Raw genomic sequence first — 20,184 nt, 5'->3', positions numbered from 1 at the left:
CTGACGCAGGTTTTTCTTTTTTTGGTTTGTTTGTTTGTTTGTTTATTGGTATCTAGCAATATTATTATTATTATTGTTATTATTACCGTTATTATTGTTATTAATATTCATGGTCATATTATCATTATTATTATTATTATTGTTATCATATATGGTAATGATTATTATGATATGGTATGAAGCTGTAAGGTGCACTTGAGCTGACCATTATGGGGCGGACCTAGCACATTTGGCGCCCTAGGCGAGATCTGGTTTAAACCCGGGGTTCTCTAGACAAGCGGATTCTTCTCTGTCCCGTGAAGGCCCCATCTTTCAAATGAATGAAAGATTAAACCCTAAGCACGAGGAAAAGTGGGTCTGGATCTTCGTTATCGGAAGTTCCATGCTCAAGTCGGCTGCAGCCCATACGGGAATTGTGCCGACTCCGCTGTATGTCTGTTAAATCACAGTTGAAAACTGTGTTGACATTTCTTTTTCTCTTCTCTCTTAGGATGAGGAGGGACTCAGACGGCGGCCTGTCTGAAGTGTGGCTTATTATGTTCTTGTGTACAGTTCAGGTGATAGCTGCTTAGCTTGCGTGCTAGTTGTGTGGCCTACCTGTTAGCCAGTCAGCTGTTAGCTGCGGCGCTAGCCCGTTGCGTTCACTAGGCTAAGAACGTTAGCTTGTTGCTATCAGTCGGGAGTGACTGTTAGCTTAATGCTACACTGTTGAACGTTACTGTGAGAATAACAGGCCTTAACACTCTGACTACGACGTCATCTTTGACAGAGGATGTTAGTCGACCCTACACCGGGTGCCCTGCCAGCGAGGACTTCGTCAACATGGAGAACGTAGAGGCTGGGTGGCGTGGTGGGCATTGCCCTCGTCACCAACGCAGGAGACACCGGGTTCGACTTCGGCTGTCCCCGTTAACCAGTGTTCGCAGTCCTCTCGGCCTGCGCTCAGGGTGGAGGTAGGAGTCCTGCCGGACTTAACACTTCTTCTTTCCTTCCCTTCTAAATGTTTTGTAATAACGATGTTTTCCAAAACGTGTGTTGCTGCAATACATTGAGGATACGACGCGTGTTGTGTGTGAATTGTCTTGTCACTGGTATAGGTTCTCTCTACCTAGAAAATCGGCGTTGTTTTTTACGTGAGTAAAAATGAACTGGTTTAGTTGTGATGAGAACATGTGTGTTCATGTACCGTTAGTGACGTGTTTGAGCTCACAACTAGTGGGTTATTTAACCTGCAAAGCTATGCTTAGTGACATGTGATCGAGGAGTAAGTCCTTCTCTCAGCCTGTGATGACAAATAAACAGGTAGCGTGTTCACATGTTAACAGGGCAGTACCTGTTCAACCTAGTCGTATCAAGGGTAAGGTAGGGAGGGGTGATTTCCCCCCCAGGTTCCCTGGGGCTTTTTCCCCCCTCCTCTCAAACAGGTTGTTTACAATATATTGTGTCACTATGTTTGTGGGGATACGATGTAACCCTCAGCTTAAGCTGCTGGGGTTGTGCTCCTGCTTGAGAAAACGATTTTTTCCTAGGGAAAAGATTGTTTTGGTCGCTGTCATGTGTGCTTAGCAAGGCCTGTGGCCAATACATAATCGAGGACTTATGTCTTCTCTCGTTATGAAAAACGGCGTTCCTCTTACGGTAGTGAGAGTGTACTTTGCCTTTTTTATTGTGATGAAGGGTTGTGTGTGTCGTTGAGATCTACAACTGGGTTAGGTTTGGCCCACAGAAGCACATGTGTAAGTCTGGTACCGGGGCTCTTAAAGGGGCCCTCTCTGGTCTGTGTTTTTTCTTTGTAAAAATCAGATGACTGTTTTCTCTGGGTCTGTGTTTTTTCTTTTTTTAAATCAGATATCAGGTTTCGCACATGGGTCTATGTGAAGCTGTTAAACGCTTCATGTAGCATGCTATGACTGGTGTCATGGCTCTACTTTGTCATTACATCGTATCAGGGGTGAGGGGTCGTAAAGGGGTGAACTGGTAAGCCTTCCTCCCCTTTTCTGATTGGTCAGGGGTTAAAACCCCCTGTCCTTCAGGCTTCCTGTCACGTTGCTGGATCAGCACGTTACATGGTAGGGGGGGGTTTCTTAGTCCCACGCCATGAAAGATTGGGCGTGCGGACCGTGGAAATTCCCCCGCCATAGAGTACGTCACTGGGCGCGTTTCTATTTGTAAGACATCCGTGGGTTATTCAGGCTCCATGTTATGGACCTCTGTTACAGGGAGTTTCAGAGCCTCCTCCTCAGGGAGTTCAGAGCCTCCTCAGAGAGTTTCGGAGCCTCCTGTGAGTTCGGACCCTCCCTCCCAGTGAGGGAGCCTCCTCAGAGTTTTAGAGTCTCCTCCTCAGATTGTCAAGGTGAGTAGAACTTAAAAAGAAGTTCTGCTCTGTTGTATGTGTATTGAGCTTGGTGGGTGATGCAACGCAGTACAGACGTTGTTCTTCTGCTCTGCTCCCTACTGGTAGTGTGTGTATTGGGTCAGAGCCTCCTCCTCAGGGTGTTTCAGAGTCTTCTCCTCTGGGAGTTCAGAGCCTCCTCGTGAGTTAGAGTCTCCCTCTCAGTGAGGGAGCCTCCTCAGAGTTCAGAGCCTCCTCCTCAGAGAGTCCTAATCCAATTGTTACATAGCTCAATGTTGCAATATGTCTTTTCAATCTATTGCTCACGTGGGAAGTCTCTCTGGGGGTTCCCCGTCCTCTCCTGTTTGGAGTAGGTGGACAGGGTATTGTTTAGGGTTTCCCTGACTCCTCGCCTTACAGGTCTGTTGAGTCATGGGTTTCCCCCCGTCATAGGGGTACGTCGCTCACCGTCCCCTCTTATGAAGTGTTGTTTGACGGGGTGGTGTTTCCCTCAGCCGCGTCGCATGGGACCCATGTCCATATTATATTTTCTTTTTTCTGTAGAAAATTAAAAATTAAAAAAGCGGCTTCTTGTCGTTCTCCCAGGCGGCTTGGAGGAACGGTATCTGGTGTCTTGTTAGACTATCCATTGATGTGTTTTGGGTCTCGACGTGTACATAGTAGGGCTGACCCCTATTAATCGATTAGTCGACTAATCGGTCGAAAGGAGCTGTAGTCGACTGGCCAACCTCGTAGTCGAATATAAAAAAAAAAGAAAAAAAAGAAAATTTAAAAAGCATTTTTTTTCTTTTTTTTATCATTCTTTCCAAAAGAAAAGAGGCCTAGAAGCGTGGCTAACGCTAATGGCATGCATACCAGAGGCTAACTGCCTACGAAAACAGGCACAGAGGCACTGAAAGAGGATTTCACCCATCTAATGAACACACTAGACTAGACAAATATCAAGATGTATCCATCAGTGGACCAATTGCATGCTTTTGCAGAGGACAAGAAGCCTTCAGTCGACTCCTTCAGACATTAAGCACCCCCCACAGCCCAAATGAAAAAAAAAAAAAAAAAAAAAAAAAAAAAGTAATAATATTATATATATATATATATTTTTAAGTCGACCAATAGTCGACTAACGGCAAATTTTGGCCAATCTTGGTCGACCATCCAAATCCTTAGTCGGGGACAGCCCTAGTACATAGTGCTGGCCCTGGGTGTTTCTGATAGGAATCACGCATGAGGCTTGCGCGCCTTGGTTGCTCATCATTAAAACGGCGTTTTTATGGGGCAACTGGGATAGGGTTTGTCTCTTCCGAGCGCCAGTTTACTAGGTTTGTCTCGACAAATTCTCGTTCGTATCTGGGGGATGTTAACGGAATAGATCAAAGCATAGGTAGAGGCGTCTCACGCCCTTGGGGTGGGCCACTGAGCGCGGTACGAACGGGACCGTCTGGGTGGCGCCCTCTATAATGTTTTAGATCGACACGCGTACCTACCCCCCTCCTAGAGTTGGGGATGTCGGCGTGATTAGGGCACGGGACTGGTTCTGGTCACGCCGGTCCAGGTCAGTTAACCCGTTGTCCGCCGGGGACGCAGATCTGCTGTTCTGGTACCCTGAGGGACTTGTGCTTTTTTCAGGGGGAAAAATGCCGGGTCGGCCCGGGTGTCACAGGGTTTGATATTATGGAGATGTTCGTGGTTGTTACTGCGTGTTACCCCTCACTGTTGCTTGGTCCATGTTGTGTTGTACCTTGAGCTGCGCTAAGGGGGCCTGGTCCTTCTCCATTCTTTTCGCCCCTCTCTTCTCCCGCTTACGCATGGCTGAGAGGGGGCTGTTGAGGTGGTTTTTTATAGAACTCCTCTGGCATCCCTGTGTACGTCCCAGTCCGCCGGGCCCGGTCCGAAGTTGTTTTCGTCGACCCGTAGGCCTGGGATAACCCGTTTTTGAAAACTAAAACACTTGTACTGCGGTATAGCCAGTGTATACCCGCAGGTGTTTTTTGGAGTTTTTTCCTGAGGGGTTATAGGAACAACCACCTCATGTTGAACCAAGAGGGTGGTTGATTCCCTGGTGTGTTGGAGCGGAGTTACCCGTTTGAGTGTGCCCCTGCACGTTCATGACGTCTGCCAATCGTGTCAGCCTTCTCTGCCTCGGCCCCTCTAGAGAGTCGGGTTTTTTTTGTGGAGGCTGTGACATGGTGCACAACAATGCCAGCATACGCCCCTTCCGCCAGGGTGCTGTTTCAGCTGACCCCTTTGGCGCCTGTCTCGTCCGCAGTGCTCCAGGCTCGGGTCAAGTGCCTGCTGCCTGGATTGAGGGATCGGCCTCTTCTGGAGGTCGTCTCCCCGGTGCGCTGCCTGCTCCCGCTGTAGGTGTAGCCTCTTGAGTGCTTCGAGTTACAGCCATGCTGACTGCCTGAGTATGCCAGGGTCAGTGAGCCAGGCGGCATGCTATTGGGGGGAAGGGCCTGCTCTTGGATGGGCCCTGTCCGAATACGCTGGCGATGTGGGGGGCGGTGTCACTAGTGACCGCCTGGTGAGGTCTCGATGCTGTGGCGTCATTGGCCTCTCCGGGCCCCCTTTTTCCGGGGGGCTCCAGTCCCTTCTGGGTCTGGGTCCTCCTTCGCGCTCCGCTGCTACGGCCTTGCCACGGGGTTGAGCTTTGCTCTTGACCCCGTGATTTTGGGGGTGGTAACGAGGTTTGTTCCTTCCGTTCGTTCCCTGGTGGCATGCGGGTTGTGCGTAGTCGTGGGTACGCCCCACGGTCTGCTCACCCTGTGCGTTAAGTTGCTTGAGTTCCTCTTTGCACGGTCGGATCCGTCTCCCTCCCGTCCTCCAATAGGGAGGGTCCGGGGGGCTCGGGTCCTCCCCGGTTCTGATGGTTGTGGGGGGCCTCAGTGGGGTACATTTGTCGGGCTTAAGCTCTGCTCAGCTCCTGTGGTGCAATATGACGCTGAGCAGAGCTACACGTAATAGAACATACGGTTATGTATATAACCATAGTTCTATGAGTATAGTGACGCTCAGCGTCATGACGCCACTGCGGCCCTTGATCTTGCCTTGTGGTGAAAGATTGAGAAGGAGATGAGTGTGTGGCCACACCCCTGCTTAAATAGGTGGCAGATGGGGGTGTGGCCAGACGGATGTTGGTATGTAAAGGTACATTTTGTGAGTTTTTATTCAGTGCACATGCACTGGAGTGAGATATGTGCAATATGACGCTGAGCGTCACTACACTCATAGAACTATGGTTATATACATAACCGTATGTTATACAGTAAAGTACTGCACCTTTATTTTTTACAAGCAAGAACAAGAGCTAAGAATAAATGTAAAGTGCACACTAAAGAATTAAAACAAATAAACAACTTAGCTAACACACAATAATAATAATAACAATAACAAACAATAAAAGAATGTGCAAATTTGCTTTCAAAGAAAATTAAGAAGAAATGTAAAGTGCACACTAAAGAATTAAAACAAACAACTTAGCTAACAATCACTAATAATAATAATAATAATAATAATAATAATAATAATAATAATAATAATAATAATAATAATAATAATAATAATAATAATAATAATAATAATAATAATAATAATAATAATAATAATAATAATAATAATAATAATAATAATAATAATAATAATAATAATAACAATAACAATAACAAACAATAAAATAACGTGCAAATTTGCTTTAAAAGAAAATGATGTATTGTAAAATATGTTACACATAATCAAAATATAATATGCTAAATAAACAAACAAATAAATAAAAATTTCAAATTCACTTTGTCTAAAGAACTATTTACATTCCACTCCCTATCATCACACTTCAAGGTTAGCCTGTAGCTCCTACTGGTTTTCATTTACAGTGCAATCCTTCTGGCCTTCCTCGCTGCAAAGTCATCAATCACATCAAATTTTCCAACTCCTGAGCCAGCTCCTTCCCATCCAAATCAGATTGCCCTCCATGGTTTAAGGTGTGTACAAGTGCCTCTGCTTGCTTCATCAGCTCTTGGTGTGGCAGGTCTTGGAAGTTGTACAAAATTGCATACCTTTCACCTTGGCACGTTTCTCGTCTTCTTCTTTTCTTCTCTTTTTATACTGAATGGCCGGATGGCTTTTGCCTCTTTAGATTTTTGGCTCATTTTCCCTTATGTTAGAAATGTTTTTTATGTAAAAATATTTTTTGCAGGTATAGAGGGGGGCGCCAAAACTGCGCAGAGCAAAAACAATTATAAATTAAAAATTAAAAATGTAAATATATATATATATTTTTTTAGCGCCCCCTCTGCCCTAGGCAACCGCCTATATCGCCTGTAGGAAGCTCCGCCCCTTTATGTTAAAATAAATATGAAGTTTGGAAGGGGGCAGGAAACATAAGTTTTCTTCATCCTACTCCTTTTCAGCCATGGGTGTATCATGTTAAAAAAGAAAAAAAATATGTTGGTGATATTGTGCAAAGATGAACTGTACCCCCATGTACGAAACAAAATAAAATGAATGTGTTAAAGTTAGATGTTATGTATGATTGCAAGTAACTGTCTAACTATGTCTAACTGTTTCCACAAGAGGGGGCGCTATAGGCGGAGCTGCTAATGCTGCCGCCAGGTATAGAGGTATAAAAGGAGATGTCGACTCCCCCTCTGTCTCTTCCACCGTCGCTCTCATAGGAGAAGGACTCTCATGTACTGCTGTGTACCAATGTGAAATAAACCATGCCGTTTAATGGCTAAAGAGAGAAGCCATGCCTCATGAACATATTATTGTCCCCCCATAGCTGACTCTGTCAACAGAATGAATGAATGAAAACGGCCCAGGTGAAACGCTTGCTTGTACTGTCCCCTGCTGTTGGGCACCAAAGCTGTCGTGTTATAAACTGGGCCAGAGTGAGTTGGACTTGTTACATGCTATTACACTATTTGGTGTAATACACCTTTAAAACTTGAAGTTCATTGACACCTCGCATAAGTCTATTACAAACAGGCTTATTTCGATGGACAATAACACATTTGTAATGCATAGGTAGAGCAACACTTTGTAAACACTGTTTTACACCATATATTTTTTTATCTATTTATTACAAAAGATTTCTGCATCCATACCTCATTTTTGCATTTGAAAAGGTTTGCATTTTGTACCTCATTGTTTGCATTTTGTGTTTGGTCTTTATTATGTTTTACCTTTTTACTGTATGAAGCACATTCTCAGGGGGCTCATACAGAACCAAGCATTTCACTGTTATGTACATGTAGCTTATATGTGACAAATAAAGCAAAAGCAAAACTTGAACTTGAACAACAACAATAGGTTCACTGACACTGGCATTTCCACATTGTAAACATGGGCCAGAGAGCTGAATCCTGTAGGCTCTGAGCAGCAAACCTGTGTAGTATTGCCCCAGTTCAACCCACACACATGATAACAGACACAAAAGGATACGTTTAACAGATTCCATAGAAATCGATAGTTTATTAGCAGCAATGCAACAGCCTGCTGCTCGAAAGGAAAGGGGACATTTCACAACCAGTCTCTAACCATTAGAATAGCCTCTGAAAGAGGACCTTTCACAAGAGCACGGTCTCTAACCGTTAGAATAGCCTCTGAAAGAGGACCTTTCACAAGAGCGCTGTCTCTAACCGTTCGAGTAGCCTCTGAAAGTGGACCTTTTACAAGAGCGCTTGTCTCTAACTGTTAGAGTAGCCTCTGAAAGTGGACCTTAAAAGAGCACTGTCTCTAACCGTTAGAGTTGCCTCTGAAACAGGGACCTGACTCCGTTCGCCTTAAGAGCCTCCTGATGGAGCGGCCTCCGGGGGGGGATGAGATCACATCGGCCCGTGATAGACTCCACTTGGTGGAGTGGCCTCAGTGGGGGAGCTGAGCACTTTCCCGATAGGGGTAGATGTAATTTTCTGGGAAAGAGACATTCCGGGAGGAATCGAAAACCCAGATATTTTGAGCCAATAGGGAATCCCTGGGAAAAATTCTTCCTCGGTCCTCTAAAAGGCTAAGCTCCGGGAATGTGGCATTTTGACATGAGGGTTGGGGAGGGGGGGGCTGCTTTCAGTACGTGGAAGCCGTCTGAATAGGATGACAAGAAAGCATAATTAGACAAGTGACGTGTAGAAGGGGAAGCCAGGATATTCAGGATAAAAATAAAAATAAATAGAATGTTAACAATCACTTTCCATCACAGACCTAAAATCTAGTTTTGCTTACATGCACATTACACATTAGACACGTTTGTAGAATAGTGTTCCGGGCTCTGCGGCTCTGCAGATATACTATTGGTTTCATTCAATTACTTTTATGCAAAGCATCGTGGGGTGGGAGGACTAACACTAGGGGGAGCTGGTTGGCGTCGGTCTGGTAGTCGGTAGAGAGATGTGAAGAAGACCGGTATTATCCACGAGGGGAGGGGGTACAGCCAGGTACAGGGTCTATTTGGCGCTGTCCACTGGAGCGAGTGGATGTATTGGCCAAGAGAACCAGATGTGCAGCATCGGAGCGGAGGAGATGGCGCCACGTGCTGTGGGCTTGTCGGTGCCGGGTGTGGTGATTGGGTTGTGCCGGGACGGGGAGGACGTTCGGCGGATGGACTGAGGATGAAAGTTGTTGCGTGTTGGAACCTTCAGTCAGGCTATAGCTAAAGTCGGCTAGTAGCTTGGCTGGGGGCAGGGACAGCTAACTAGTGTTAGCTATGTTGTCGGGTGCTAACGTGTGGTGGATGGACTGGGAGCGGACTCCCGGGTTCATCCCAACGGGGGGGACAATATCATGATGGGACTGGTGAACTTTCTCCACGGTCGTCTCCTTCCTCTTGGACCTGACTCTGCGTTAGGGTGAGTTTTTGGTGTGGTCTGCTCTGTTCCCGCCGTGGATCTCTCTCTCTCACGCTCTCTCTCTCTCTCTCTCTCTATCTCTCTTTCGCGCTCTCTCTCTTGCTCTCTCGCGCTCTCTCTCTCTTGCTCTCTCGCGCTCTCTCTCTCGCTCTCTCTCTCTCTCGCTCTCTCTCTCTCGCTCTCTCTCTCTCGCTCTCTCTCTCACTCTCTCTCTCTCTTGCTCTCTCTCTCGCGCTCTCTCTCTCGGTCTCTCTATCACTCTCTCTCTCTCTCTCGCTCTCTCAACACAGCGTGTGTTGTTGTTAATTTCGCAGTGGGTGATGCATAATGGATGAATGAATGAATGAATGGTAACTTGTTTAAAATGACAAGATATATATATGTGTTCATTATTGCATTGATCCAACGTGTACTATAGCCCCTTTCGTGACTGTGGTTTGCAAGTCAGCTGTCCACTTGGTCAGCTGTCCTCTTACCCCCCCCCCCCCCCCCCCCCCCACCCAAATGTAGTTCACACCGGCCGCCACTGCAGTTCATAGAAAAATAGTCTTCCAAAAGACTCACCAGGAGCAAGGTTGAAGTGGAAAACGAGGCACGGGTCCACGGAGGCAGAGAGAGAAAACAGCAACAACTTCCAAGGGACGGCGGAGAAGCGAAACGTCTCGCACTGGAGGAACACGAGAGGGAACAGCAGTAGAGTTGGTGGTGACAAAACGACCCGACACTGAATGTTCTGCAAACTGTGTATAAGAGTCCCCCGAGGCGCTGATTGGAAACTCCTGTCATGTGCGTGATGGTAATTGGCACTGAGAGGCGCGCAGTGCTGGGCCAGCCCTCACAGTTGTGACATGGTTATGATGTTTATACTTGAATCAGTGGTGGCCCGCCCATAGGGGGCGCTAGGGCACCACCCCCCCTGGTAAAGAGAGCAGGAGAAGAAGAAAATGTTTTATTAAAATTTTAGACCCCTAAAAATAAAATAAACATGTTTAAAATGAATAATATTTACTCATTTTAAGTATGTTTGTGTTTCAAATGCACAATAACGTTAATATATCAAATATAAATCATTGTTTTGTGATTCACATGACGTCACTGTCTGATATGATATAGAGAGTACCTCTAAAGCTGGGCGCATAGACGTAGCGCGCACACTGTGCGCATCACTGTATCATCGCAGCCAATTAAATAGGTCAAGCAAATACATTTTGCCTATCAGTGCATTCAAATATGATGTAATATGATGTAATCGGGGCGTGTTTCTAGCGCTGCAAGCAAGCAGGGTCCTGCTGTGTTGTCACTCCCCCTCCACACAGAACGGAGAGTTTGCTAGCTTACTAGTAGCTACCATGGATCATTGGAGGCATGGAGTCAGAACATTACAACCTCGAATGCAGGTAAATCCCTCAAAACAATACCTTTTGAGAGATGAACACTGGATTGAAAGAGTTTCGACCTCATCAGCCTGGTATCTCCTCAATTCAGAAACAATCAACAGACAGAGGAAGACAATACTCTGTCGTTTTCTAGCTGGTGGTAAGAAGTGTTGGCTACTTTGGCTAACAAAAAGCTATAGCTAGCTGGATGCAGCTGGATGCAGTGTTGCTTTCCATTCCTGCTTTTTAAAACGACGGGGACAGATGCAACATGCCCATTCAACTCTTGTGATGGTAAGTTTATGTAAGTCTTACTCATACTGAAGTTATTCTCGGTATATACATACTACTAGGTCTGATCATTTGCAGTTCCTTCTAATTTGTGTAACGGATAGCTGGGATTCCACGTCATGCTGTGTGTGTGTGAGAGAGAGAGAGAAAGAGAGATAGAGGGGGATACTAATTAATTTCGCCGCGGGGGGCATAATTACCATAATATAATATAATGGTAACTTGTTTTCAAGATAAGATAAGATAAGATAGTACTTTATTAATCCCCTGGGGGAAATTCCAATGACACACACATACAGCTCAACGTCTCATTAATAATAACAACATCACAATCATTACATTTTTACAGTAACAACGGCACAGCATAAATTCAACAGACAAGTACATTTGTTGACACATGTCATCTACAGAAGGCCTGAGACGCCGTATGCGATAGTCGGCAGCAACAACACTAAGTAGTAAAACAAGGTGTCGTCGCGCCAGGTGGCGGGAGGGAGGGAGGAATGGAGGGAGGGGAGGGATGGGGGAGGCTGGGGTACAGGAATTGGGTTATGAAACAGTCTTAGGGCCCCCCCTCCAACGCGCGTAGGAGGCAGCCATCCAGATAAGGCATAAGCGCCAGGCATACTCGCAGGAGGGAGGAATGGGTAGAGAATGGGGGGTGGAGGGAGGGGGGGGGGACGGGGGGGGACGGGGGCCTCATCAATCTTATCACCCCCAGACAGCACAGCTCATTCCTTCTCGACCCTGGCCTGGCCGCTTCCCTGAAATCGCTCCCCCGCACCGACCTCGACCTTGGTTGGTTTCACAGCAGAATGGGATAGGGGGGGGGGGATGATACATGCAGCTTAAGGCAAATTGCTGCCATATGATCAAAATTGGGTTAATTTAGATTCATCATCATCATCATACCCCCTATTAGCACGGTATGGTGGCATCTTTATTTTCACGTCCCTAATTTCCGTCGTGATGTCCAGAATGGCCTGAGACCGCGACAGCTCCTCTGCGTGGTTAGTAACAAGTCTCTCAAGAATTGTCTTCAAGCACGATTGTTCATCTACATGGTAGATTTCGCACCGTTCCAACATGGTCTTAGAGCTCAATTGTTCATCACCCCGCAGGGTGTTAAGGTCAGCAATCCTTTTATACAGTTCCATTTGGTTGTCTTTGATCCCGGCCATGTCCTTGGCCATAGGAGTCAACTTCTTCCGAATTAGATTCAGACAGTACCAGATCCAACAGCTGACGGAGCCCAAGCCGAGCAGCATGACAATTAGAAGATATACGTCTTCAACATCGTTTATCTCCAACGGGAAAAGCATATCGCAAGCCATTGCCCGTATGAATTTATGGTGTATCACGCTTGATAGCTCCCATGGGGGCATAGTGGGTCATCCGCATTTTGCCTCCTCGTCGAGAATATGCGATCAATCGATGTAAAAGCCCAGCTTATTAGATCCATATTACGGTTTAAAGTTGAGTTGATTCTGCTGTAAAAAGAAAAAGGAAAAAAGTTCAGCACGGCAAGATATACATCTGTGATTATTATTGTACGGATCTGAATACGGGCGTGCGCGTGGGAGAGAGAGAGCGAGAGCGAGAGCGAGAGCGAGAGCGAGAGCGAGAGCGAGAGAGAGAGAGAGAGAGAGAGAGAGAGAGAGAGAGAGAGAGAGAGAGAGAGAGGGAGAGAGAGAGAGACCTGGGCGTGCATGTTTGTGTAGGCGCTATTGGAAACGTGGCTGCATTGACTGTGATCATATATTGATTGATGACAATGGTGATAGTTGTACTCTACCTACTTAAATATTCGTACCTTGTGGTTTCGCCGAAGCTCTGACGTGCACAGTAGGCTACCCAGTGTGCGGTTTCGCCAATGCGTGCACGCGTGTGTGTGTGTGTGTGACATTGTGATACCTAGGTACATGTTTGCAAAATGTTTGGTATAGCGCCCCGCCGCCCCCCCCTGGAGAAGAATTCACCAGCCGCCACTGAATACGTTTGAAAAATAAAATTATACTTTTGTCAAACAGTCTGGAGAGCTTGATTTATGACATGATGTCATTTTGGAACAGGTTTTTTAAGTGTCTTGCTCAAGGACACATCGACACGCTGCCAGGGAGGAGTGGGAATCAAAACGGGAACCTTCTGACTACAAGACGACCGCTCTACCTCCTGAGCCACTGTAGGCTATACATTTGCCATTTTGTATTAATAGTCCATATACCGTCTTGTTCTTTATTGTTATTTCTTTATAGTTGGTTTTATTCGTTTTTTACCGTGCTTAGTGTGCACATTGTAAGAGCCAGTAGTGGCGAAACATCCCACTGCTCATCTCACTGGAATGATGTTGCATGTTACAAATAAAACCTTGAACTTGCACGTGGACTTGAACATCAATCATGTCAATTGAACCATGCCATCCAATAATCAATGATCAATCGCACAATTTAAAAGGGCCATGTCTGCACCCTAGGCCTGCACACACACACACACACACACAATATGGCATATCTATTGCTGTTGAAAGATATTGCTGATGGTGCACTGAGGATGAAGCACCAGTACTGTGACCATACAGACTTCACAGAGAGCGATGAGTACCTACTACCTAGTGGGATGCTTCAGGCTACCTACACCTGTCCTAACGGGGCGACAGTGGCTCAGGAGGTAGAGCGGTCGTCTGGTAATCAGAAGGTTCCCGGTTCGATTCCCACTCCTCCTGGGCAGCGTGTCCTTGAGCAAGACACTCACCCCCTAATTGCTCCCGATGAGCAGGCTGGCAGCACCTTGCATGGTTGCCTCTGCTGTGAATGTGAGGAACAAGTCTTAAAGCCCTTTGGATAAAATAACTATATAGATGCACGGTTTACCATTTACCTACTCTTACTAGTTAGGTTGCTGGCCAGTATGATTTACTAACATAGTGTCTTTAATCTGTATACCTGTATCATATTAATACATATGTACATATTAATACTACAATTCTGTACATGCATCTGATTAGCACTATTACTCAGTAATACTCATTTACATATACCCAGTTTAATCACCTGTATATTGTATATTACTATTGCAATTTACTGTTACATTTGCACTCTGGTTGGATGTCAAACTTCTTTTTGTTGTACTGTACTTGTGCTGTATGATGACAATACATTTGAATCTAATACATTTTGTATCAGTCGCATTGCGTGTGGATTCTGTGTGCGCATGGTTGCATGCTCTTATAAGGAGCTGGCAGGGTGTTTATGTATGCAAATTCAAGTGTACGAGAATGCTCAATGTTCAATTTAAAGGTCCCATGTTTTGCTATTCCTTTTACTATTTGGGCAATGTTACACAATTCCCGTGAGTCTATGGAACACATCTGTAAGGTTTTTATTTTTTTTATTATTCATTGTTTTGTATTTCTAATCAAGTACTCTAAAGCAGCATTTTTCCACTTCAAGATTTCAAGCTGTTTTGGGCTGGTCTCCGACCATAAGCGCTTTGAGTGACAGTCACCCACACAGCGTGATACATGTATACGAGAGAGAGCGAGAGAGAACGAGCGAGCGAGAGAGAGAGAGGATACATCGCTCCGTTCGCGCGTGTGCGCTGTGTGAGCGGCTCGACTGTGATTGTGTGTAAAATGCAGGTGGACCGTGGAGAGAGAGAGGGAGAGTCAGCGACAGGGAGACCGCTTCCGCATTATTCCCACTGCTCCGTTGTTGAGCGAATTGTTGATTCTCTCTGTCGGCACCCGCACACGTCAACCCGTTTGAGGAAGTGTCAGTATTTCCACTCGCTCTGTTGTTTGAGTGCGCTACAACCGTTAGTTAGATCAGCAGCACCTACTGACGTCAGGGAGCGAGTCAAATCAGAATGGCTTAGTTCAGTGAGGGAGGGTCTCGTGAACTCGAGACTGGACTGATTAGCCAAAATGAGAATTAGAGACACAGACCCCATTGATACAACCCCACATTGCTAGAAAACAATGCTAAACACTGGAAAGGGCCATTTATAAGACATGGGACCTTTAAGAATCAGTGGCATTCCTCATTCGGGGGAGTGCAGCTGAGAACACTTGGCTGTTTAAGAACACATTTTCACACGTTTGTGAATCCTGCAGGGATCTTTCTTAGGTTTGTTCTTACGAAGTTCGAGAATGAAAAGACACTTAATTTAAGAAAATGTTTGAGAATAAGGTCCAATATGTGGTCCAGATAAACTCAAATTTATCCAAGCTAGCCTAGCTTAGCACAAATGAATGGAAGCGGATATGGACCACTAGCCTAGCTTAAAACTCCGGGAGAGGTGTTTTTGGCCAACGGCTAGGCTAGCTGATCCATAGATATCTATAGAACACTAGATAGCTTAAGGCGGAGTCACCAGCGTCACTGAACCGCCGCCATCTTGCTCGAGTCAGCCTTGAGTGAGGGTGAGTGATCTGCACAGACAAAAATACTCATAACTCGCTGAAATATTGACGGATTTACAAACGGGTTGGTTTATTACAAGCATTATTAACGTGGCTATGATTCAAGCGGTTTGTAAAAAAACATATTTAAAAAAAACATTTTTATAAGTAGGCAGTATCATAACTACATCTTTGATGTTTATAGCAAACCAACCCGTTTGTAAATCCGTCAATATTTCAGCGAGTTATGAGTATTTTTGTCTGTGCAGATCACTCACCCTCACTCAAGGCTGACTCGAGCAAGATGGCCGCCCTACGACGACGTCGCTCTCCATTGGCCGGCAGCGCGGGTAAGCTATCTAGTGTTCTATATATATCTATGAGCTGATCTGTATCCGCTTCCATTCATTTGTGCTAAGCTAGGCTAACTTGCAGCCAGATACCTTTCTACTGAACGCACAGAGGGAATTGGTATCTATCTTCTTGTCTGACTCTGGAGAAGACGGTAAGCACATTTCCCATAATGCTCCTTTAAACACACCACACCATGACCATTACCATTAGTCACACAAAGAAATACACCAAAAAGATATATCCAAACATTTAGTTTATTAACATATTTAATTTAATTTAACATTTAACACATTTAAATTATGGGTTACACCGTGTTAAATTAACAGATATAGAAATTGGAAGTAGACACTTGAACTGTACAAAAATGCAATTTGTATTTAAAGAGAAAAGTTATAGCGCATGTAGAGGTGCATGAGGTGAAGAGAGGAGTCAGGAGAGGAGGAGTCAGGAGAGGAGGAGTCAGGAGAGGAGGAGTCAGGAGAGGAGTCAGGAGAGGAGGAGTCAGGAGAGGAGGAGGCAGGAGAGGAGGAGGCAGGAGAGGAGGAGGCAGGAGAGGAGGAGTCAGGAGAGGAGGAGTCAGGAGAGGAGTCAGGAGAGGAGGAGTCAGGAGAGGAGGAGGCAGGAGAGGAGGAGTCAGGAGAGGAGGAGTCAGGAGAGGAGGCAGGAGAGGAGGAGTCAGGAGAGGAGGAGTCAGGAGAGGAGTCAGGAGAGGAGGAGTCAGGAGAGGAGGAGGCAGGAGAGGAGGACCGGCTGGATGAAGGTTCTAAACAGACTCCTGTCGTACGGTACATCTCTTTACTACAGTATGTGGCATGTTGAAAGAAGGATGAATAATTCACATTTCCTAAATAATATAGTGAATGGCTGTTAAGTGTAGGGTCAAGAATACAGTCAGTGTAGTAGAAATTATTTTTGCAATACGTGGAGAAAAAAAAGAGTAAAGGAAAAAAGGAAAGGAAAGAAAAAATAAAAGTCAAGAAAAAAAGTAAAGGAAGGGCATTTTTAAATGAATCTGTCCTGTAATAATAGACCCGACTCTAGACGGAAAAAAGTGTGGATTCCTTTAGAGGAAGAGGAAGGTTCCTGGATCTATTCAGTTGAACAAATTAAGGCAGAAATCTCTTTTTTAAGTTGTATCCTTTGTCTTAGTTTTTTCTTACCACTCCTTACACAAGAACTGCAAGCAAGAAATGTTGTGACCTATAATTAGTATAATCATATCAAGTGTATTATGGTCTGTTTGGCACTGATGTAAACATACTATTTCGCACTCAAATAATACACAAGCTGTCAAACTAGAATGACTGATTTTGCTCGTTAAAATGCAAAAAAAAAAAAACATTCCATCATTCATATTGAAAAGTCTGTTTCACTCGCCAGAAAAACATTTAGCTTCGCTGAGCGGTTTTGTTCACATACAGTAGAATGTGGTTGGAATATGAATCACAGAAATCACAATCTAAAGGGCGTACGTTCACGTTCCTTCCCAGTCATTACATGAAAAAACAACAAGGTCAATGACTCTACTGTACTGTGTATAGACCTCAGACCCAGGTGGTCTCACCTCCCACGCCTCACAAAGCTAAGTATCTGATAAAGAAAGCATCTTGTGTCCTGACAGGTTTCCAGAACGACGAGACCCACGGCGACGCGTCAGGTTTTGTGTTCATGTTTTTTTGCAAGCGAAGCCTGAGCAAACCACGGAGGTGCATAGTGTGTGAAATCGAGTGGAACTACCCCCCCCCCCCCCTATCTAGCTTTAAAGGAACACGCCAACATTTGGGGAAATTATCTTACCGTCTTCTCCAGAGAGAGAGACAAGAAGTTAGATACCAGTTTCCTCTCTGTGCGTTCAGTAGAAAGCTATCTGGCTGCACGTTAGCCTAGCTTAGCACAATGAATCGAAGCGGACAGTGTCGGTTAGCCTAGGCATTGTCCAACTAACACCTCTCCCCCCGAAGGCTAATCGGAGAGGAAACTGGTATCTATCTTCTTGTCTCTCTCTGGAGAAGATGATAAGCTAATTTCCCAAAATGTTGGCGTGTTCCTTTAACGTCTTTTAAACAACATGATGCCACTGTGCCACCTGTTCACCACCAACACCCTCTCTCACAACCAGGACACGACGATGTCACAGGGAGCTGTAGGGGTGGGTATGTACATGCAAATTCGTAAAAAAAAAAAAAAATTATAAGACTGTATTTAAGTATTAAAATGTTTCCTATTTCTGACCAGAGACACGGAGGTCTCCCCTGAACACCACTCTCATTCGCTTGGTGGCGTCATATGGTGCGGTCTATAGCCAATCACAGCCTTTCTTACCAGAAGTGTATAAAAGAAGAAGAAAGATACCCAATGTCTAAAAGCAAAAGTTAGCTTTACAATTGTTTTTATACACATATATATATATATAATTATTATTGAGATGATATTTATTGACAGACAAGTTATTGATTGTTCATTTAAAGATTGAACAATGTGACACAAGATGTCACGTTTTGAAAGTAAACGGCTTGATCTCGGAAGAAGGAACAATCTTATGAGCAATGACTAAAGAAATGATTCATTCTTATTTTGAATATGAATTACGTAGATAACATTTTGCAAATGACTTCATCAAATACTGTAGGAAATATAATACATTGATCCTGAAATAACCAGTTCTTTCTGCAATGAATGCCGCGGGCGGTGCCACCGTGGACAGAGAAGCATCAAGGAGGAAGTGAAGACGACCTAGCTCAAGCTGCATTAACAGAACGCTAGCGCCCTCTGGCGAGCAAAGACTAGATGACACCCATGATTCCTCCCAAAGTATTGCTTTCATTTTCAGCAACAGGTAGGATTGTCTCATCCAGCCTTGAATATCCAATCCAGGAATAGGCATCATCCCCTTTCTTCTCACCCTGTGTTGGCCCTGTGTTAGTCCTCCTATAGCACAGTTCAATACACTTCAATGGATGCCTGTAACTGGTCAACTCAATACAGTCCCAGGCTCGGTTCACCTTAATTTCATCCGTGTAATAAAAAGCGTATCATCGTCGTCCGATAACATGGGTACACCACGGCTGTCGTCTCTGAAAGGCTCTCAGAGGTGTGATTGATGCATGCGGTACAGTAAACACAACATATTATAGTAGTTAGTAGGTCATATGTGCTGGAATTGATTGAATTCCTTTCCGTCTAGGACTCTTATGTGCCATGTGGTTTCCAAACCTACCACCGGAGTCCAGAGTGTAGAACGCATGTATCGGATTTGCTTCGCGTACGATTTCCCCACCGGTAGATCTGTGAACTAGATTTGATATTGGTGCCCGGCAGCAGGCTCCAGGACCACTCTGTACGCAGAACAGCAGCTCACGCAGCACTAAAGCGCCTCGTAAAAAGTATCCATGGCGAGTTACAGGCGTGAAGAGCTCTCAACCGAGAGATTATGAGCCTGAGGACTGTGAGGCCGATAGACACTGTGGGTATATCACCGTCCACCGAAGCGCTATTATACTAGTTCATACAGCGTGGCCTGCCAAGGGTTAAACGCTGCTCGTAAAAGAGACACAAACTGGACATGACAGTAACTGACCACTAACACCCGGCCTTGGATAGGTCGTGGCAACCATTCAAGACGGTGTTTTGTGAGTTTTGTGAGAGTTAAAATCGCATTCAAATGCTCCCGTATATACGCCGCTGTCCCGTCCGCGGGGTTCTTCATTTTCACAAGTGGATGTTTCCTGTGAATCAGCACACGGTACAATAGTCCAGATTATTGCCCAGATTAGGATGAACCCTCAGGTTATGATGCAGCTAAATGCTCCGGCCAGATTCGAGGTCCTACTCCCAGCGGAGGTCCAAAGGTCTGAACCTTGTTCACAGTTTAGTTTGATTCCCAAAAAATACTCAAGAGGTCCCACATGATCGTCTGTTGAATCCTCTCGTCGGCATCGTCCTCCTGTGTGAGACGCCGTCCTCTGAAGGGCCGAAGCGGAGGTCTCGTCTTCATGTAAACGAAACCGACGCGTTTAGCCACCGGTTAGCGCCGGAAAGCGTTGAATCCTCGCCGCTTCTCGTCGTCCAGCGGTGGAACTAGCCCGTTGGTTATCCACATCTCGTCTCATCTCATCCCAGGTCCGTTCGGATACACACGGTCCGATGTGAATATCCCACGTCCACCACCGTGCTCCGAGTGTGTGGTGGCCGAGACCGACGGGGGGGGGGGGGGGGGGGTCTTCTTAGGTCCAGATCTCCGTGGGGACCATGGCCTCCTTGCATCCGACGGCGGGCATGAGGTTCTGCAAGGACAGGAAGTCCAGGGGAACTGGACCAGGAAGCCCCGGATCCTGCGCAGCTCCTCCTGGGCCCGCGGGGCGTTGGTCTGGGCCAGGCCCAGCGTGGACTGGTACTGCTCCAGCTCCGACATGTTCCGGACCAGAGAGGACGGCAGGCACCGGAACACCTGAGGGGAGGCGCACGCACACACACACACACACACACACACACACACACACACACACACACACACACACACACACACACACACACACACACACACACACACACACACACACACACACACACAAC

The 20,184-nt window shown here is 45.7% G+C and overlaps 1 protein-coding gene across 1 annotated transcript in view; it reads right to left on the bottom strand.

Moving 5' to 3' along the window:
* Window positions 1-19,835: 19,835 nt before the first annotated feature.
* LOC311223728 (phospholipase D1-like) overlaps window positions 19,836-20,184 on the bottom strand; it is a gene marked incomplete at both ends in the record, with an annotated part of 40,449 nt that continues 40,100 nt past the window's right edge. The window contains 2 exon segments of the mRNA XM_084308500.1: window positions 19,836-19,915; window positions 19,918-20,059. Of these exon segments, the coding sequence (XP_084164626.1) occupies window positions 19,836-19,915; window positions 19,918-20,059 (222 nt within the window).

This window comes from Notolepis coatsorum (assembly GCF_963971535.1).
Source record: "Notolepis coatsorum genome assembly, chromosome: 2".
Taxonomy (NCBI): domain Eukaryota; kingdom Metazoa; phylum Chordata; class Actinopteri; order Aulopiformes; family Paralepididae; genus Notolepis; species Notolepis coatsorum.
The sequence above is the reverse complement of the archived record's forward strand: the minus strand, read 5'-3'. Positions and strand labels throughout refer to the sequence as shown.